At 34.3% G+C, this 19075-nt stretch overlaps 1 protein-coding gene across 2 annotated transcripts in view; it reads left to right on the top strand.

Moving 5' to 3' along the window:
• The window catches only part of LOC133521200 (nitric oxide synthase-like protein), a 37077-nt gene extending 23169 nt beyond the window's left edge, over positions 1 to 13908 (top strand). The window contains exons 6-22 of one of the 2 annotated variants that reach the window (XM_061856036.1): positions 4468 to 4607; positions 6119 to 6293; positions 7938 to 8119; positions 9193 to 9307; positions 9560 to 9799; positions 9879 to 9983; positions 10069 to 10124; positions 10220 to 10332; positions 10496 to 10725; positions 10807 to 11055; positions 11181 to 11334; positions 11426 to 11595; positions 11679 to 11889; positions 11971 to 12058; positions 12146 to 12416; positions 12498 to 12689; positions 12928 to 13908. In XM_061856036.1, the coding sequence (XP_061712020.1) occupies positions 4468 to 4607; positions 6119 to 6293; positions 7938 to 8119; positions 9193 to 9307; positions 9560 to 9799; positions 9879 to 9983; positions 10069 to 10124; positions 10220 to 10332; positions 10496 to 10725; positions 10807 to 11055; positions 11181 to 11334; positions 11426 to 11595; positions 11679 to 11889; positions 11971 to 12058; positions 12146 to 12416; positions 12498 to 12689; positions 12928 to 13038 (2802 nt within the window). In that variant the 3' untranslated portion in view covers positions 13039 to 13908. Of the gene's footprint in view, positions 1 to 4467; positions 4608 to 6118; positions 6294 to 7937; positions 8120 to 9192; positions 9308 to 9559; positions 9800 to 9878; positions 9984 to 10068; positions 10125 to 10219; positions 10333 to 10495; positions 10726 to 10806; positions 11056 to 11180; positions 11335 to 11425; positions 11596 to 11678; positions 11890 to 11970; positions 12417 to 12497; positions 12690 to 12927 lie in introns of both variants that reach the window. The other variant, XM_061856034.1, reaches the window with a different exon arrangement.
• Positions 13909 to 19075: the final 5167 nt, after the last annotated feature.

The following is a 19075-nucleotide window of genomic DNA, read 5'->3' as shown; positions in this document are numbered from 1 at the left end:
TTAGTGACCATTGTAGCTCATAAAATACTGCGTTTCGGGAACCAGGTATGGTCCTATCCCAAAAATCATGCCTTAAAAGTGTGAAAAGGGAGATGGAATTCTGTATGAGTAATCAATACCCGCTGAACCGATTTAGATGAAATCTACTTCTACACCCATGATTTAGTTGAAAATGATACAAAACTTGACTTAGACCGTAATTTAAATTAAAATAGTTATTAATAACAATGTCTTACAATACAACTAGCTACAAAAACATATCTACAGTCTGAATCAATTATTAAGCCTACATCACAAAAAAGATTGACACAATAACACATCGCATCCTCTAACACCTGAAAGCAATTAATCGAGACAAGCGCTTTAATTGCTTCAGCAAAAAATATCGATTTAAAATCGAAACACTTTCAAAACTGCAATTTAAATTAATCTTTTATTGAAACATTTTTAGCATTGCATTTTACGCGATTTAATTATAACGTAGCATTTCCTTTAAATAGTTAGGGTATAGGGACATACCTATTTATTACTTTATGACGTTTGGTTATGAATCCACAACAAAATACATATTAGGTAATAAAGGTAAACTTCAATGACACAAACTCTGTAGCCAACTACTAAGAGATCACCGCAAAAATCAAAAATATTTATTTTGCTTAAAACATTTAAGAGGTCATAAAAAAAATATTATTTTAAGCTCTCATGTCACTAACAAAACTACTCTATTCTCGCCATTAAAACTGTTGCATATTAATGCCGATATTGCCACTTGAACTTAAGAGGCTGTCAATACCTAAAGCGCGCACACTATCTATTTGACCTGGGCAAGGGAATAATAAAAAAAATATTTAAATAAAAAAAGTGGATTATTAGTGTAATATTTTACTCAATAGCGGTTTAGATATAAATGTTTTGAAATTGTGATCTTAATTGCAGACCCATAAGTCAAAACAATAAAGACATAGAACCGTTTAATTGTGATTTTAAGACCAATCTTTGCAATTATTTTCTATCGAGCCGATTTCGTTCAATCATGTATCGAGTACAACCACGGTCTTTGAAATATAATTAATATGAACATATATTTTTCTTACTTGACTAAAACAAATATTCTTTCTTAAAAAACTGTTTAAGTAACATCAATTTCAAGGACATTGGGTGTTGACAGCCTCTTAAGGATTCTACTTGGGGAAGTACAGAATACCTTCCTTTAAATTCGTCAGCCCTTCTTGCATCAACGTTTTACGTCAATTTATTTAGGTAAGCCCCCTATATAAGCCCTTATTTTAACAATGATTTTTCTACGTCAATTAAAACAACACTTTTTCATGCGAAACTAACATTATGCGGTTAAGTCGTCATAATCAATAAGAAAAAAATAACGATTTGTTTCATTGGGATTTCTGGTTTGTGACTTACAGGTATCTACAGTTGAACGTTTTACGTTTAAAATGTTTTCCAGGTGGGACGGTTTCAAAGACAAGTGCGAGTCATACTCGCCCACCGAGGGTTCCGTACAAATTTAGCTTATTTTTTTATATTATTTTTTACAAATTTATAATTTTCAGATTTTCTTCTGTATTTGTACTGTAAGACAAAGTTACTTGCCAAATTTCATAGTTCTAGATCAACGGGAAGTACCCTATAAATTTTGATTCCCCTGAGAGTGTCCAAATATACGTTTTTCTACTCGTCGACTGTAATGGTTGAATTAAGATTTCGTATACCAAACTATAATTGCGTAATTTTCATGTATGGGCTCCCACTCAACTATAAGATTCCTTTCGATACGCTGTAGTCAACTGACAAAAAATTCTTTCCGGTGGCGAATGCACTAGTCCCAAAACGCACTATTAGTCAATACACTCTAATTTCGAAAGCCCCTCTTCTCATAAGAAACTAGGCCCCAAAACACCATATTTCCAAAAGGGCCCATTCTAGATTTACACCAGAACCATTGCTAACTAGTCCCAAAATACACCTTTCCCAAAATACCCCAAATTGTGTTTACCTACAGGTGCCTACAGGTAGCGAAATACTTTAATCTCATAATGCATAGTTCTCAAAACACTCTAGTCCTAAAATACCCTTTTTTTTTCGCATGTCTCTTTGTAATTGCTTTCAGTCGTTACCGTTACCCGTTTGACGCCAAGAGTCGTTTTTGCAAAAACAGTTTTTATTGAAATATTAGTTTGAGCTATATGAAGCTGTTTAAAAACTTCTTGGCCGCTTTCAGTTGTAATTGAACAAAACTTTAATCTCTCACCCATAGACACTTGCTATCAAAAATAATTCAGGCCATATAAGTTCGTCATTTTGAAAGCAATAACAAAGAGACATGCGGAAATAAAAGCAAAAAATAGGGTATTTTGGGACTAGAGTGTTTTGAGAACTATGCATAATGAGATTAAAGTATTTAGCCGCCTACAGGTGAACACAATTTCCTATTGAGGCATAATACCCTAAAAATTATATATCTGTTTCAATACATGCATGACGTTAACATTTCTGAACCTCTTATTCCAGTAATGTCAATATAGACGCCGCCTAACCGAGTTCAACAAGTCGTTAAACACGAATAACATATCATATACGATCCAGGTTTTATATTCCCGATACGCCCTTAATATCTCCAAAGAAAACATGCTCGATTTATGTCAACATTATTATGGAGCAAATAGAAAACATAAATCTTATTCGGGCATAGAGGCATACATTAATAATCAGCCATAAAGCTTTGGCAGTTTTTTGGCATTAAGTATAAAACATGGACAAATAAAATAGGAGATGAACATAATGAACAACGAAAGTGAATTAAATATGTATATCAACGAAAATAAGCTTTGGTACTCAGTGAAAATTCCTAAAGGCTTATAGTTTTTTTTTGTTTAAAGTTTAGTGTCTGTCAAAACTTTCTTGAGTTCCAAATTCTACTTCTACCAATTATTACCAATAAAGATTTTCATTTTCAACCCAGCCGCGACATTATTTGTTCCTGGTTATAACCAATTAACTTACTCAATAAGTATTACGTACCTACAAAAGTTCTTATTTTATTAGGTGTCAATTATTTTATGAATTCAAATTATATTATGAATTATGACATATCATACTGCACTTATAATTAATTAATATAAATTAATATTGATAAAATAATTGCCTAACAATTTTGCGGTAAAAGTAATAAAAATTGCTTACGAGTATTTATATATAATTCTACATGTATAAAAGTTTAAAGGAAATAATATTTCCTGTTTCTTGTTGTAATTAATTACCGTACTGAAATAATTAACAAATAAGGTAAATACTTAAACAATAATTCAGACTCAGATTTGTTTTTCACCGAGTTAGTTATTAGTTTTTTGTATGCAATTTATAAGGAAACAATAAAATTGTGTAGGTATACATTTATAATGCACACTGAATTTATTAAAGATGCACGAAAACTATAGGTAACTTGTTTTTATATGAAATCTACTGAACATATATTCTCGTGAATTAAACTTTCATTCATTCATTTATTCATTCAATACTTTGTGGATAAAAATATTGCTTGAAAACTTCATTTCTATCGCTAATAAATACATAAATAATTAATCATATTAGTTTCCATCTGCGTGCAAAAACATGATACGTTCTATCGAAACCACACTATCTAGATAATGGCTAGCCATTGTTTGCGGTATAAATAAATCACTCTATACACCGTGTTTTTTGATTTGCGTTAACTTCGGGGGTGCATTCCTGAGCTTAAATTGAGTAACTTTCTCAAAGATACCGATATTCTAACTAACTCCATTTCGGAGATAATCAATCATATTTTTTTATATTATAAGGCCCTTACGAGCGTGTACACTTGCCTTAGGGCCTGTTTACTTATTGATTAGTGTTTAGAGTTAAATAATAACCGCAATACTATTTGCAAATACCTATACTTATAAATTTTTTTTTGACGACCTGTCTGGCCTTGTGACGACATATCTGGCCTAGTGGGTAGTGATGCATTTAACGCCGATGGTTCCAGGTTCGAATCTCGGTAAGAGCATTCATTTGTGTGATGAGAATGAATATTTCTTCCTGAGTTATGAATGTTTATCATGTATGTATGTATGTATGTATGTTTAGTATGTTTATCGTCGCTTGTCGATCTGTGTAAGATTGTCTCCAAATATTATAGTAAAAACAAAAGTAGCTGTATCCGTAAGCTGCACTTCACTAGCAAATTTCAAGCAAAAGTTATCTGTTTAGCGAAAATGACAAAAGACGTCAGCATTGTTAAGCGACTAACTTAAACAACCTATTAGTTGCTATAAAACGTGGCCAGGCTTTGGCATAGCGTCTCATTTTAAACTTGCTAATTAAACCCTTAGGGCTTCATTAACCGCTCCCCGGTCTCCTTTAACAGACTATAACCACCCGGATTTCCCAGGAATAATATGCAATATTAACTTTAAAAAATTGTTCCAGCTTTGCCTGAAACTGGGCTGGAAGCCACCTAGAACGGCTTGGGATATTTTGCCCTTGGTACTGTCCGCCAATGGGAAAGACCCCGATTACTTTGAGATCCCCAGAGAACTCATCATGGAGATTCACATGACCCATCCGACGTAAGTATGTTGTATTCTATGAATAAGCACATTTAAGGTCAAATACGAGTACATGCAGAAAATATGAGTAACATGATTGTTGCTCAGTTCTCTATTAAGTACAGACTAAATATTTTAGTCAAAAAATTACATGTAATGGAATCTAACCAGCGTCCTATGCTATCGCGGCAGGTGCCTAAGCTCCTCGGCCACCCAGGTCGCGATGGTATGGGTCGAAATTTTCTATGTACCCCCAGAAAAAGCAGAAATTAAAATAATTTCATGAAATTAGTTTAATTTGTTTATAATAATATAAATATATCTGGTCTAAAATATTACTAATTATATTGCAGATATATAGTTTTTAGTGCTACTATATGTAGATTCTATCTAAATCTCTCAGATATGATAGTAAAAAAATGCCCTTGCTGTGAAAAAAGGTTTAATAAACTCGCAAACTCTATGGAAGCATCTATGGAGTGCGTATTGGCATAATAGAAAACAAATTTTCTTCTAAATCGCAACAAGGCCTATTTAGATGCCTCCATGGAAATAAAATGCCGGATTTGCATACACGATGTACGATTTACGACAGCAAACTATGTATTACACGGCTACTCACGAGCAACACGTCGCCCTATCGCCTTCCATCACAGATTTATGCCAACATAAAAAGTCGGGGAATGCATATTGTGCCTCACGAGTAAAGGCCTGCAAATAGGCGAAAAGAGCGGCCTGCCCATACAGAGCAGATTGCTTATCGTAAAACTGTGGTCCAGTGATCTCCAATCTGCGTTTATGGCCTATAAATCTGTGCCCATTCAATAATCTATTGCTTTGATTATAATGTTATCGGGTGTTAATGCAAGTATAAATTGCGCGATATCTCATAATTGAGTGTTCGGCCGTAAGTGAAAAGAGGCACATATTTTCGAGGTTAACAAGGTTATCTTCTTGAACATTTGGCATAGCCGTTATGGTTATTTGAGTTTCATTACTCTAGTGAGTAGTGACTAATACGGATTCTCTTTGTGATTAAATGTTGATAGATTTTTTGATAGTCTTCGGTTTTAATTAGGAGTTTCATCTGATCCACATTGCATAGGTAACCTGCTTTTAGCGATTAAATGTAATTCGATTTCCCTTAGGCATTTTCTAAGCCGTTTTTCCGTCTTACACGCGGAAATCGTTCCAAATGCCTTATTTATCCCTTCTAAATCTTATTAAGCGCGTTTTAAAATACGACAGAAATACTCTTGTTGCACATTTTAGAATTAAAGCACAGAAAATATAACATATGAATGCTTAAATGATATATGTACGTAGAGGAAGGTTCCTAAGTAAACAACAGCGGTCATCTTGCTAATTAACGATATATTCTAAACAACAAATTACATATATCCTTCCGTCACTAATATCAATAACTCACAATGACAGACTTGTGGATTGGAACGTTTGTGCGTAACTACGTCCTAATATCAAAATGCAAACATCTAACCACTAATTGCACTAACGAAATGTAATTGGCGCAGGTACGAATGGTTTGAAGAGCTAAATCTGCGCTGGTATGCGCTACCCGCGGTATCGAGCATGCGTTTCGACTGCGGCGGCATCGAGTTCACCGCGAATGCTTTCAACGGCTGGTACATGAGCACGGAGATCGGTTGCAGGAATTTTTGTGATGTCAACCGGCTTAATATGCTTGAGGTAATTTTTAGAATGCCATACGCAGTAAACGCACCCAACTGTAGATAAGACCTACAGTTGGGTGCGTTTACTTATGTTACAGTTGCCTGATGCCACATAGAAATAAAGATTTGTTCCCATAAAAGGTCTCATTTTTGCGATATTGGCGACCATCACTTTTATATCCTAGCACTTCGCACATAACCAATACACGTAAAATAATCGTCAAACCTCGCTTACTGCTATATAGAAATATATATAGACACGATGTCTATATGTATTTTTCTGATCATTTTATGGCAAGCTAAGTAGCGGAATAATAAAAGTTAAAAGAAGCTTGTTGATGTAGCTAAAATAGTATTATAGATGTATAAGTTGGTACTTAGAATGCCTACGTAAAAATACATAAATATAATTATGACACTGGGGATTGAGTCTCTGTATTTTCACAGCCCGTGTCTTTGATTATCACACGAATAGTCCAAATATTTCGAAATCTCCTAATGTTTGTAATGTTAAAAAGAACCTAATTTTTGTTTCCTGAGTATGTATGTATATTTAGGTATTACTTTTGTTTTAAGATACGAGCATATTATATTACAGGTAAATATTTAACTATTTCTCCCTATTATTCAGAAAACGATATAATCGTTAACAGCAATCACGTCGGGATAAGCAACAGACGTGACCGGACCCTTGCAGTAATAAAATCACATAAACGGGCGTGAGGTTATTAGCTTGTAAGGAACCATGACTACGTTCCCAACACGTTTTGAAATACGTGAAACTTTGATCTTATTGTTGAAGCTTATCCCTTTTATTCCAACGCATAATAGTTCATTACACGTGAAACTTCACCTGCTTTACTTACAATAGGGAGCGGCAATGAATATTGTTAATGGAATACTCATTTCCCGAACTTGGAAAAAGTTTTACCTAAGTAGGTAAAATACAAACAAAGCAGTGTAAAGTAAAGTTTTTTTTTTGTTTTACCTACTTATAGTCGTACATAAATATTAGAAAATACCGGCGCCTATATTACCAATTTGCAATGGCACCTAACACAGAATTTGGGTCGCTAGCTTAACGACGGTAGAGAGCGTTAATTTTTACTTATTGGACCAGCAACGTACGATGAATTGTCAATTTCAGGTGATTTTGTCGGCGTGGTAAAACAGGGGCCAGGTATTCCAACTAAGATTGCGGTTTTGAAAGGTCTTGACTCGAGATTGAGCCCTCCTTTCTTCTCTAACGAGTTTCTCAGAACTTATGTTCAAACATTTTATATTTACTTATCTCTGTTCGGTAAAAGATAACATCTCGAGAAATCTTTCATACACCTTCAAAAACCATAATACATCTTGAGATTTAAAGCCTGTGAGAGGTCAGCATCTCGAGTATTATTTAAAATGTATTTTCTTTGTTATTTACTGATTGAAAATGTATTATTTTTTCTTTAAGCTTCTTTTTGACGTGTAATGTTAGTTTGCATTTTAGAATATGAATATGTAGCAGTGGGATTGAGACTATGCTGGTGATAATGCTAAATTTATAAAAATATGTTTCAAAAGATGCGAAATATTTTTGGAGAAATATTATTACTTCGCTAATATGCCTTGTTCCAAACTGCAATAAAATTGTAATAAACGTTTTTTTTTATATCAGATAGTGGCCCAGAAAATGGGATGTGACACCAGAACGCCAGTGACCTTGTGGAAAGACAAGGCTCTAGTGGAAGTGAACGTGGCCGTGCTTCATAGCTTCCAGCAGCATAATGCCACCATCGTCGACCACCACACTGCTTCTGAGAGCTTCATCAAGCATCTTGACAATGAAAACCGATTACGGTAAGAAATTCACGGTCTAAGTATAATATTTGAATTCGTTTCGGTTGTAACAAATTTGTATGACTACTTCCGTATAAAATCATAATGAACTCGTTTTTTAGTTTCTTTTTGTTATCAGTAAAAAGGCAATATAATATTACACTGTCGATATAAGTATATTCTCACATAGTCATTTTTTTTTAATTTAAATTATAATATTATTAAGGCAAAGTGTTAACTAAAGCAAAGTCAATTGTTGATTATGTTTAACAATTATAACGATGACGCGAGAATACTTAAGTAATACGTTACATTCAACACTTAATTTTTTCTACACGATTTCCGGATTCTAAATATCCGTATATCCGTCTATTATGTAGGCCTCAAAATGACCTCGCTAGTAAACACAGAAGAATCCGCGGTTTCACTTAACTCCAGCCATCGCACTGTTTTAAAACTATAAATCTGTCATTATGGTTGTCCTTGCAGTCTTGAGAACTGAGCCAACTATAAACAAAATAACATTATGCACATGTTCACGGACCGACATGTAAACATAATGTCGTGTGATCGTCTTGATTGAGAATTATATTTGAATCCGGCTCCCATGGAACAATTAATAGTTTATAAGTATAATTCACACCTTGTTCGGTTTTTATGACTGGATATGACTTACCGGCCGCGAAATGTGCTAATTAATACCTACAAATTTTAAAAGTGATAAATCATTACTTTTCTGTTACTTAAAAAATGGAAGCGATCAAAGAATACGAAAATTTCACAACATGCCATGAAATTAGTTTTATTGAAAATTGTTTATTGCTTTTTAAAACTTATTTTCTTAAACTACTGGGTTACAATACGCAATTCTACTATTCAAATGAAATTTTACTATACCATAATAACTTTGAAATAAAAAAATCCTCTCCGTACAATTGTCAAATTGAACTTTACTGTGAACACCTCATCTTTTTTGCGTTTTCAGGATTGGTCTCTTAACAAAGAATTCTCACAGTAATAAGTACAATCGCGTATATATAACTTATGTGATCTAAAAAATTACACCCCGTATATCATGAATATTTTTGCTGCAGATCGGGATGTCCAGCGGATTGGATATGGATCGTTCCGCCGATGTCGTCATCCATCACACCGGTATTTCATCAGGAGATGGCGCTATATTATCTCAGGCCTTCCTACGAATATCAGGTCTGTCTCCAGTTATTTTAGAAATCGCTTTTCATATGTACGTTTGCTTGAAGTTTCACTTAAACATTTAACACAATTACCTGAAACTATATTTATGAGCCCATTTCCTAATCAGAAATAAACGTTAATCACTTCCTAACATACATTTAACCTCGACGTAGTTAAAAACGCCAATCCCTCCACTATCTTGTTTGATTAAGAAACAAAAGCTTGCCAACAATTCACCTATTAACCTCCATCTGCGTAAATTAGGAACCAGCGTGGAAGACCCATCAGTGGCAGAAGTCAAAGCCAATCACCGGTAAAAGGCCGATAAACAGAAAGTTCCACTTTAAGCAGATAGCTCGAGCTGTCAAATTTACATCCAAACTGTTCGGCCGGGCGCTTTCGAAGAGGATTAAGGCGACGGTTTTGTATGCGACCGAGACCGGCAAATCTGAGCAATACGCCAAGGAGTTAGGAGTCATATTTGGACATGCCTTCAACGCTCAGGTACTTTGTTTGTTTGCTAACTAGATAAAGTTGTAGTGAAACACCGCAGTAGCTAACTTCAGAACTTGTTTTGTTTTAGGTCCATTGCATGGCAGACTATGATATAACCTCAATAGAGCACGAGGCCCTTTTGTTAGTTGTTACATCTACTTTTGGAAATGGTGATCCCCCAGAAAACGGTGTGGTAAGTAACATTTTAAATCACAGCAGCGTGTTGTCTCCACTTCAGATTTACATTATATACCTATATGTATAAATTTTACTTCTAGGCTTTCGGAGAACATCTTTGCGAGATATTGTACGCAGATCAAGTTGAAGATGCCGGGTAAGAATCAGCACAACATAAGTATAATACCTATATTCAAATCTTAGCATTGGTAATATCGCAAAAGAAAATAATATCATTTTTACATATTTTAGGGCTCAAAACATGCCGACACCAAAGTCTTTCATTAAGGCTAACAGCCAAATGGAATTGCAAAAAATTACGGTGGGGAATCCCAAACAGTTGAATCGATTGGAATCACTTAAAGGTAAGATACTGATGACTAGCACTATTACAAATTACAATAGCCCAGTCCATTTTTTATTATTGTACATAGGTAACATTAACTTCACTTATTTGATGAATAAATGTTGTATAATCACAAGTAATATCGTACATTTGGTTAAACAAAAACTTCACGATTGTTTTAGGAAGCGCCACTGACACGGTGTCCATTGATAGTTTTGGGCCACTCAGCAATGTTCGTTTTGCTGTGTTCGCTCTGGGTTCGAGCGCATATCCCAATTTCTGTAATTTTGGAAAATATGTGGACAAACTGCTGGGTGACCTCGGTGGCGAGAGGATCCACGACGTGGCCACTGGTGACGAGATGTGTGGACAGGATCAGGCATTTAGAAAATGGGCTTCCAGTGTGTTTAATGTAAGTATTTGTTCGTTTCGAGTTTATACCATATTAAAATTAAAAGGATAATTTAACTTATTAATATTTACTTATTTGTAGGTTGCTTGTGAGACGTTCTGCTTGGATGACGACGAAACACTACAAGAAGCAAAGAGAGCGCTAGGAACGGTGGCACTGAGTGAGCAAACTGTTCGGTTTACACATCCAGAAAACAAACCACCTACTTTGACAGTTGCGCTACAGTCGACTCTAAACAGACAACTTCTGACGTGTGTTGTTAGGGCCAATAAAGATTTGGGCGATGAATCAGCTGAAAGATCTACTATCTTCATTGAGATGGAACCAAAGGTAGGTAATTGAACAACATTGCAATTGTTATTTAAATTGCGATTGAAATTGAAAAAACTTGCTGTATTAGTGGCACGTAAAATTTGTCAATTGTTCGTTTTATAGCAATCAATTGCTGCTTTCAGGATGAAATCAAGTACGACCCTGGAGACCACGTTGGGATAATTGCTTGCAATCGTAAGGAACTGGTGGATAGTTTGTTAGCACGTTTAAAAGACATAGATGATTACGACGAAGCATTGCAGCTACAGCTTATGAAGGAAACGCATACATCAGCTGGTAAGATAACTCACGCAAATCAACAAGAAAAAAAAAAACAAAAAAAAAACTATTATACTAAATATTTTAACCACTTTAACCGTCTTTTTAGGACCGGTAAAATCTTGGGAGCCACATGAAAGATTGCCAATAGTTAGTGTGAGACAGCTGTTCACACGCTTTCTAGACATCACTACTCCTCCAACCACGATACTTTTACAGTATTTGGCGACAACCTGTGAGAATGAGGATGAGAGAACACAGCTCAACTTATTAGCCACTGTAAGTAAACAGTCTTGTGATATAAGTTTATTTCCTTGATCGATGTCATTTGATCTTTAAGTGATTTTATGCTTTTTGTCTAGGATCCTGGAGCATATGAAGATTGGCGGCACTTCCACTTCCCTACATTGGCTGAAGTATTGGAACAGTTTCCTTCAGCTAGACCAAGCGCATCCCTATTGGCTGCCCTGTTGTCACCTCTGCAACCGAGATTTTATTCCATATCGTCTTCACCTATTGCGCATCCCAAACGATTGCATCTTACAGTGGCTGTTGTTACATACAGAACTCAAGGTGAAAATTTGTATCAATCTTATGATGATTTAAAAGTTTTGACATTTTACAAAAGTATTTATTAATTACATTTGTTAACAGAGGGCGAAGGTCCTGTTCACTACGGCGTTTGCTCCAACTACCTTATGGACCGAAAGCCTGGTGATGAAGTGTACTTGTTTATTAGAAGGTATTTTTTTATCTTTAAATCCCGGTTATTTTCATTAAACTCACTGAGTTTACTCAATGAAAATATTAACCAAATATTTATTTCCAGCGCGCCAAACTTCCATCTTCCCGAGGACTTGTCAGTTCCATTAATTCTCATCGGGCCTGGTACTGGTATTGCACCTTTCCGTGGCTTCTGGCACCATCGAAGAGCACTACTTAACTCTCGCACTCGCAGTAACACTGGCCCTGTTTGGCTTTTCTTTGGGTGTAGAACGAGGACTATGGACCTGTATCGAGAAGAAAAGGAACAAGCTTTGAGAGACAATGTCCTTACCAAAGTGTTCCTTGCTTTATCACGGGAAAAGAACATTCCAAAGGTATTATAACGGTCACACTTTTGAATATGTAATTAATTGTTATTTTTTTAGTCCTTTTTTAATTGTGTTTTTTTAATGTAGATGTACGTTCAAGAGCTAGCTGAAAAAGAAGGACAGGAAATTCACGATTTATTAATAAACCGGGGAGCGCACTTTTACGTGTGCGGTGACTGCAAAATGGCCGAGGACGTCAATCAAAAGCTCAAAGGAATCATAATGAAGTACAGCAATATGACTAAAGATCAAGTTCAAAGCTTCATGTTTAAGTTAAAGGTTAGTAAATTCCTGTAACAAAATTTAATATCATTTAATGATATTGCTTAAGTTGATACGAAACGATATTAAAACACTTATCCAATATCAATAAGGAAAACAACAAATCGTTTTAGAAATATCGTTCTAGATAGGTATACAAATCTGTGAAATATCGCATTGGTGATGATAATGCATTAACCATTCGAGACATTACATGTGTTTTTTTGTCGAGATAAACTGACTTATATGCTTTAAGGAGGAGAACCGCTACCACGAAGACATCTTCGGCATCACGCTCCGTACAGCCGAGGTGCACAGCGCGTCGCGGGAGTCGGCACGGCGCAACCGAGTTGCCGCGCAACCCTGACGCCGGTCCTCTCGTTTTCGACCCAACTCGCTCATCTAGCAAGTACTCCCCACGACTAACAACAACTATGTTATTGCTATATCATACTTCAGTCCTTTACTAAGTACAAGCATTGATGAGTCAAATATACCAAATCAAAAATATATGAAAATTTTAACGGTGTAAAGTTTATATTCACACCAGTGATTGTGAGAAATTAAATTCTTTATAAAACTCCATTAATACAACGTATAACATATAACTGATCTAATTGCTAAATCTGATAGCATTTAATAATAGCTCATGAGGGCTTCGACGTGGCTAATTAACCTGTTCTCTGATTTGGCATCTTCTTGTGTATTATTTTTATGTTCAATTTGCAATTGTGTAGGTAATTTTGGTCATTTCAAACCCACTGAGATTTTAAAGAAAAATCTTTCATGGGTTTTTCTAACTTACTTATTTGGAATGTCAATGGGGAAAAGACCGTCTATAAGGGAAGATCGTCTACAAACTAACTAGTTTCGTCGCTTTTAACTCCTGAGTTTGTACACATACTCCACTTACAGAAGGTAGGTAAAGTAAAAGGAGTGGAGCTTTTTCTTTCTGACCATGTCTGAGCGACGGGCTAGCCTAACGGAACTGCCCGCGTAGCCAACGTGCATATCGTTCTCGCTCAGTGGCGGACGAAACGCAACTGTCATCGTCGCACTAATATGGAAGAGTGATAAAGAGAGATAACTACGCTACGCTACGTAGCGCTAACAATTGGCATTGGCAATCGTTAACGCTTCTTAGCGTAGCGTAGTTATCGCTCTCTCTCATTTCGTTTGCTACGGAGCGTTAACGATTGTCAAGTTGGCTACGGTCCCTCGTCAGCATAGCCAGATCTAAAATCTAAAAAGATCTAAAATTGATATCATACACAAAGTTTTATATAACGAACGTTTAATTCATTTTACTGTTTTGCTATCAGATGAGCTGAAATTTTAGTTTGCGTCAATTATAATTATAAATACCAGAGAAACATCTAAATAACAAGTTTCGGTCAAACGTTTTAATGATCTCTATTTAAATAGGTTGTGCAAAATGAGAAATATACTTACTTAGTGTAAAATCCTATATTGCATTATAATTTACCTTGATTGCAATTATTCATGTGATTGTCACTTGGTTTGCTAAATTGTAGCAATAAATGACCAGTTACCATGTCTAAGTGAAATTGTAATATTTTGGAATTAAGTAAAGCAGGGTGTCTGTAAATGAATAACGCACAATGCATTATATTTTCTATATTTTTAAAAAGCTATCTACTACTCTAATTAATAATGATCTATAAACATTGGTAGAACATGAACGTTATTTACTCGTAATATTTCAATGAAATAAAGTGTTTCAAGCTAAAATTTTGTCCAATATACAATACTATGCTTGCATTTAATTTAGAATATTAAAAGACAAGCTATATTTTTCACCTTTTCTCCGTAGATAGAATAATACAACGATACTTATATTTTAAGCAGATCTTACTAGTTTTTAAGTTTTGTACAGATTATTATATTAATTTATTAATTACTATGTATGTAAATAAAAGTAAGTTAAATTTTATATTTTAAGTGTACATTATTTCAGCGGTCAGGGCTTATTCATGTTTTTTGTCGCAATTCATAATACATTGTTAATTAATTGAAAGAAATATTTTATATCTTAAAATAATAATAGTACATACTGTTTAATAATCATGGTTGTTGAAAAATATCAAAAGTGGTCATTGCCAATAATCTTATAAAAATATCACGTCAAAACTTATAAAATAGTTATAGGTATAGATCGTGTCATTCACGAAGACGCGCGCCTTGACTTATAGTCATGTTATTAAAGGTTAGATTTGACAAATCTGCGCGTTATCGTAGATGACACGAATTATAGTTACTGACTACTTTTGGCATTTATTTTCACATGGCGATTTAAAAACTTGACTAACTTTAATAATTGCGACAATTTGTCTCCATTCTGTGGTATTCCAAAAAATGTTCTGTCCTTTTATGCTAGGTGTGAGTGTTGAATTTGTGATCTTGTAAACTAGATGTAAGAAATGTATTCATATTTTCTATTATTCATGTTCCAAGAATTTAATATACAAATAAAATCTTTTTCTGATACCTAATATTTCTATATTAGAATAAAAATCCTAATTATATCTTATTATTGTAATAACGGGATATTTACAAATAACTGAGTTCATATCTTATAATAGAGTGCACGAATAAAATAATAATAATGTTACTGTCTAAATCATATCACGCAAATGTTAAATATAATTATGCACTATTTGAAATAATAAAGACTAAACATGTTACGCTGTCGAGTATTAAACTTGAATTTCAATACATTTGTCTGTAATTGATCAAATAAAGTTCCTTCATATTCGAAAATACCCACATTGTTTCATTCTCTTACCCTAAGCTTTCATTTTAATTAGTTATCCATCGAATTTTGTACATTCCTACATACATTTATCTCCTAAGGATCAACCCATGTTCTTTTAAACCGCAAAAATAGGAAATGAATTGACTATTTAATTAGAACTAGAGTTGCAAAGGCACAAACGATTAATGACTTTTAGCTCTTGCTTCAGAGTGTGGATTCTCAAGTAAACTTCATAATGCAAGTGCCCCGAAGCCCAAGGCATAGTATATTATATGCTTTTGAAAAGCACATTTAACAGGTACTTTAGCATTCAATACATACTACGTACACTACTGACCATTCCTATCAAAGTTTCTGACAAACCGTTACTTTTTTTTCTTCAAAATAGTACAGATCATCTTTCTCGCGTTGTCCTGGCATTTTGTCATGACTTATGGGAGCCTGGGTCTGCTTGGGAACAATTGCCGTCAAAATAGTACAAAATTATTTTTTAATTCAAAAATCTTGTGGATGAAGCTTGAATGAAGGAATACCATGGAAACTAATGCTTTATAAGAGGAAGTCTTGCACTCCGTTATTCATCTCTTTAAGGTAAAAAATAAGGAAACCCGTATTTCTCATCGAGTTTGTTAATATTCTGAAACGGGATTTTCCCTACATATTACTAAATAGACGTCTTCGTTAGATGCAACTCATAATGTCTCATTCTCAAGAAAACGTTATCGTATAATTCATAATTACTTATTCTATTAATAACGTACATTGAGTAAATGAGGTTAAAGATCTAGGCGTAAATATCGACAATGACCTGCAATTAACTCACCTCACTTTCACCTAATCAGCTTTGGGACATATTCTTTCGATGTCCAGACCGTCGAACGCATTCCTTTAACTTATTCTCAATATCTTCCAACCAAACTTTGTACGCGAAGAACCGAGATCTTGTAAGAGCATGCAAAAGTTATAATGAGAAGTACTCTGATATCGATATGTGGACCCGTCGGAAGACCGGCCCCTTATTCACCACAAGAGCGACAATTGTCAAGCGACAGGTGACATATTACAATTTTATAAAATATTTTCTATAGAAATGCTTACAAACTTGACAGGCATTTGCTATAATTGTATGTACTACGATTATGTTGTGAACCAAGAATGATTTTTTCTAGTCGAGATATATCTGTAGAATTGTCGGTGCATCTTGATATGAGGTTAAAGCTGTGTCGAATTGCGTGACAATTGTAGTATTGTAGTACTTAGATTATTATTGTTACTGTGAATATTTTTTGATAAAATACATTTACTTATTGCTATTTGAGTTAACTATTTTTAATTATTTGATACATTCCCTATGTTTAGTCGTTACAATTGTTTTCTACAGTTATCGCACCTATCAGCGTGGTTAAACCGATCATTCTATCATATTTTGTGACAATTGTCGTACCTGTCACCGATGTGAAATTGGGGCCAGCGCTATCCCAGCCAGGCTAGCACCATGCTGAGTCGGGGCGATTTCGTGGCTTATATGTTATGTTTTGTTACTTGTTGTTTTCTTCTTTTATTTTGCCACGAATAAACGCTCTCTATTCTACTCTATATATTTAATTCGGCCTTACCTAAGTTGGTTTCCGCAATTAAGAAAATAAATAAATAATGTTAATAAAAAAGTAGTAAATATTAGATCAAATGATTTGTATTCTGTAAAATAACGAGCTGCATGTAAATTACGTATAAGTAATGTATACCGTATTTTTTTTGCCGTTGTTGAAGTTTAATAATCTCACCTAAACCTACTTTACAAAATCATAGAAGTTGAGCCAAATTGTACCTATAACTTTGGTTCGAGTAACAAAAAATGTTATTATTCTATAAGTGGAAACTGCTATGTCTTGTATGTGTTCTAAATGTGTTTAAACGTATGTATTATTTTTCGGTCTTTGTTTTCGAAAAATAAATGAAAAACCCGAAACGAATTCAGTATCCTTACCACGAGTTTGACACTGACATAATTATTCGCTAGCGACTGGGTAAACTCACTCACAATGCATCTCCCTCGTACTGGCATGGGTGCAAGCGAGATGCACTCCATTTGAGCTGAGTCATAGAACTCATGATGAGGGTACAGGGAGATTAAATCCAATTGTGATAAGGAAAAAGATATGATTATATGTATATTAAAATACATATTTTTTTATTAGGAACCAAGCTTCAAATTTCGAAGTTTCTAAAAAACTATTTTTGTGCAACGTCAGTGACAAACATACATACATACAAGTCTAAGAGCAAACAGTTCCCAAACTCTGTGACGCCTGCAAAATGACTTTTAGAAACATTTTACAATATTGGTGACATTACACTTAAAGCACGTTTACATTCTTAATAAAATACATTTCAACATAAAATTAATATGAATTGGTTTTATACAAATATATTTAAAAATTACTTACCTAAAAGTTAATTGTACTCTGATAAAAAAATTAATAAAATCTTAAGGTCAAATTTTAAGAATAAATATACAGATGAAACCTACATCCTACATTTGTCCTGTTTTGAATTTTAATGTGCAAATGTTATTTGCTTTATATTATTGAGACGATTACCAGATCAGAGATACTCGTATATCTTGCCATCGAACCTTTTCAAGGCATATTATTCTTTTGATGTAAGGTTCGAAACCTTACCATCACAGTATAGGTAAAACATAATTTTGTGAGAAGTCATATTACCCATTATGCTTAACGATATTTCACTTCGCGCCTTATCTGGGGGCACGGTAGTGTTCTCGCCAAGAGCAAAGCAAAGCGCAAAGGCACTATACCTACCTTTTCTCGAAACGATTCGGTGTTTTTATGAACCCTCATAACTTGGGTTTGGATTATACTTCATAAACAAAATTCTCGAGATATTATGATGATGAGATTTTATTGATATCTAAAAAGCTCCGATTTCATCACTGACTCACTGATAATCATCAAAACTCTTAGGATACTACTTGAAGCTAGTATTAGTACACAAACAACAAAAAAATCTATAACTTGGAACTTTTACCCCTTAACCCCTGTAACTAGGGATGGAAGTTTGTATCAGACTTCTGAATGTTGATGCTAGAGGTCTAAAAACTGATTTAGCCTCAAAAAAAAAAGAAAAAATAATAACTGAACAATTTTTTTTAGTCATAACTCACTAAGCAACTTAAATTCATAAAGAAGTGAAATCCTGCCAAGACCATTGTCACGTAAAATGTGCCAACAATCATTACCAGAATATGTGGCTTTGCCGTTTCTTTACTTCAAGAAATAGGTATTGTATGACAGAAAATAATGAAGAGTAAATAAATTTTTCACCTCAAGCCAATATGACGAGAGCAAAACAACCAAGCCACATATTTTGTTAAGGTGTAGAGTTTGCGAAGTTAGGGCTTGTAGAGTTACCAGCTAAGCTTTACATGAGAGCTGATAATTGTTTGACAATGCTAGCCATATGGTCTCATCTTGGCAACATTTTAAATGAAAATGTTTTTGTCGATGATATTGTTATCATACAGTATTATAATATTGATATTATTTATCAACCTGGTTATAGTATTTTGAAATATGAATCATTACTTTTAAAAATATCTTATTCAACC

The sequence above is a fragment of the Cydia pomonella genome, chromosome 9 (genome assembly GCF_033807575.1).
Source record: "Cydia pomonella isolate Wapato2018A chromosome 9, ilCydPomo1, whole genome shotgun sequence".
Lineage (NCBI taxonomy): Eukaryota > Metazoa > Arthropoda > Insecta > Lepidoptera > Tortricidae > Cydia > Cydia pomonella.
Note: the sequence above shows the minus strand (reverse complement) of the source record. Positions and strands in the feature narration are given on the sequence as shown.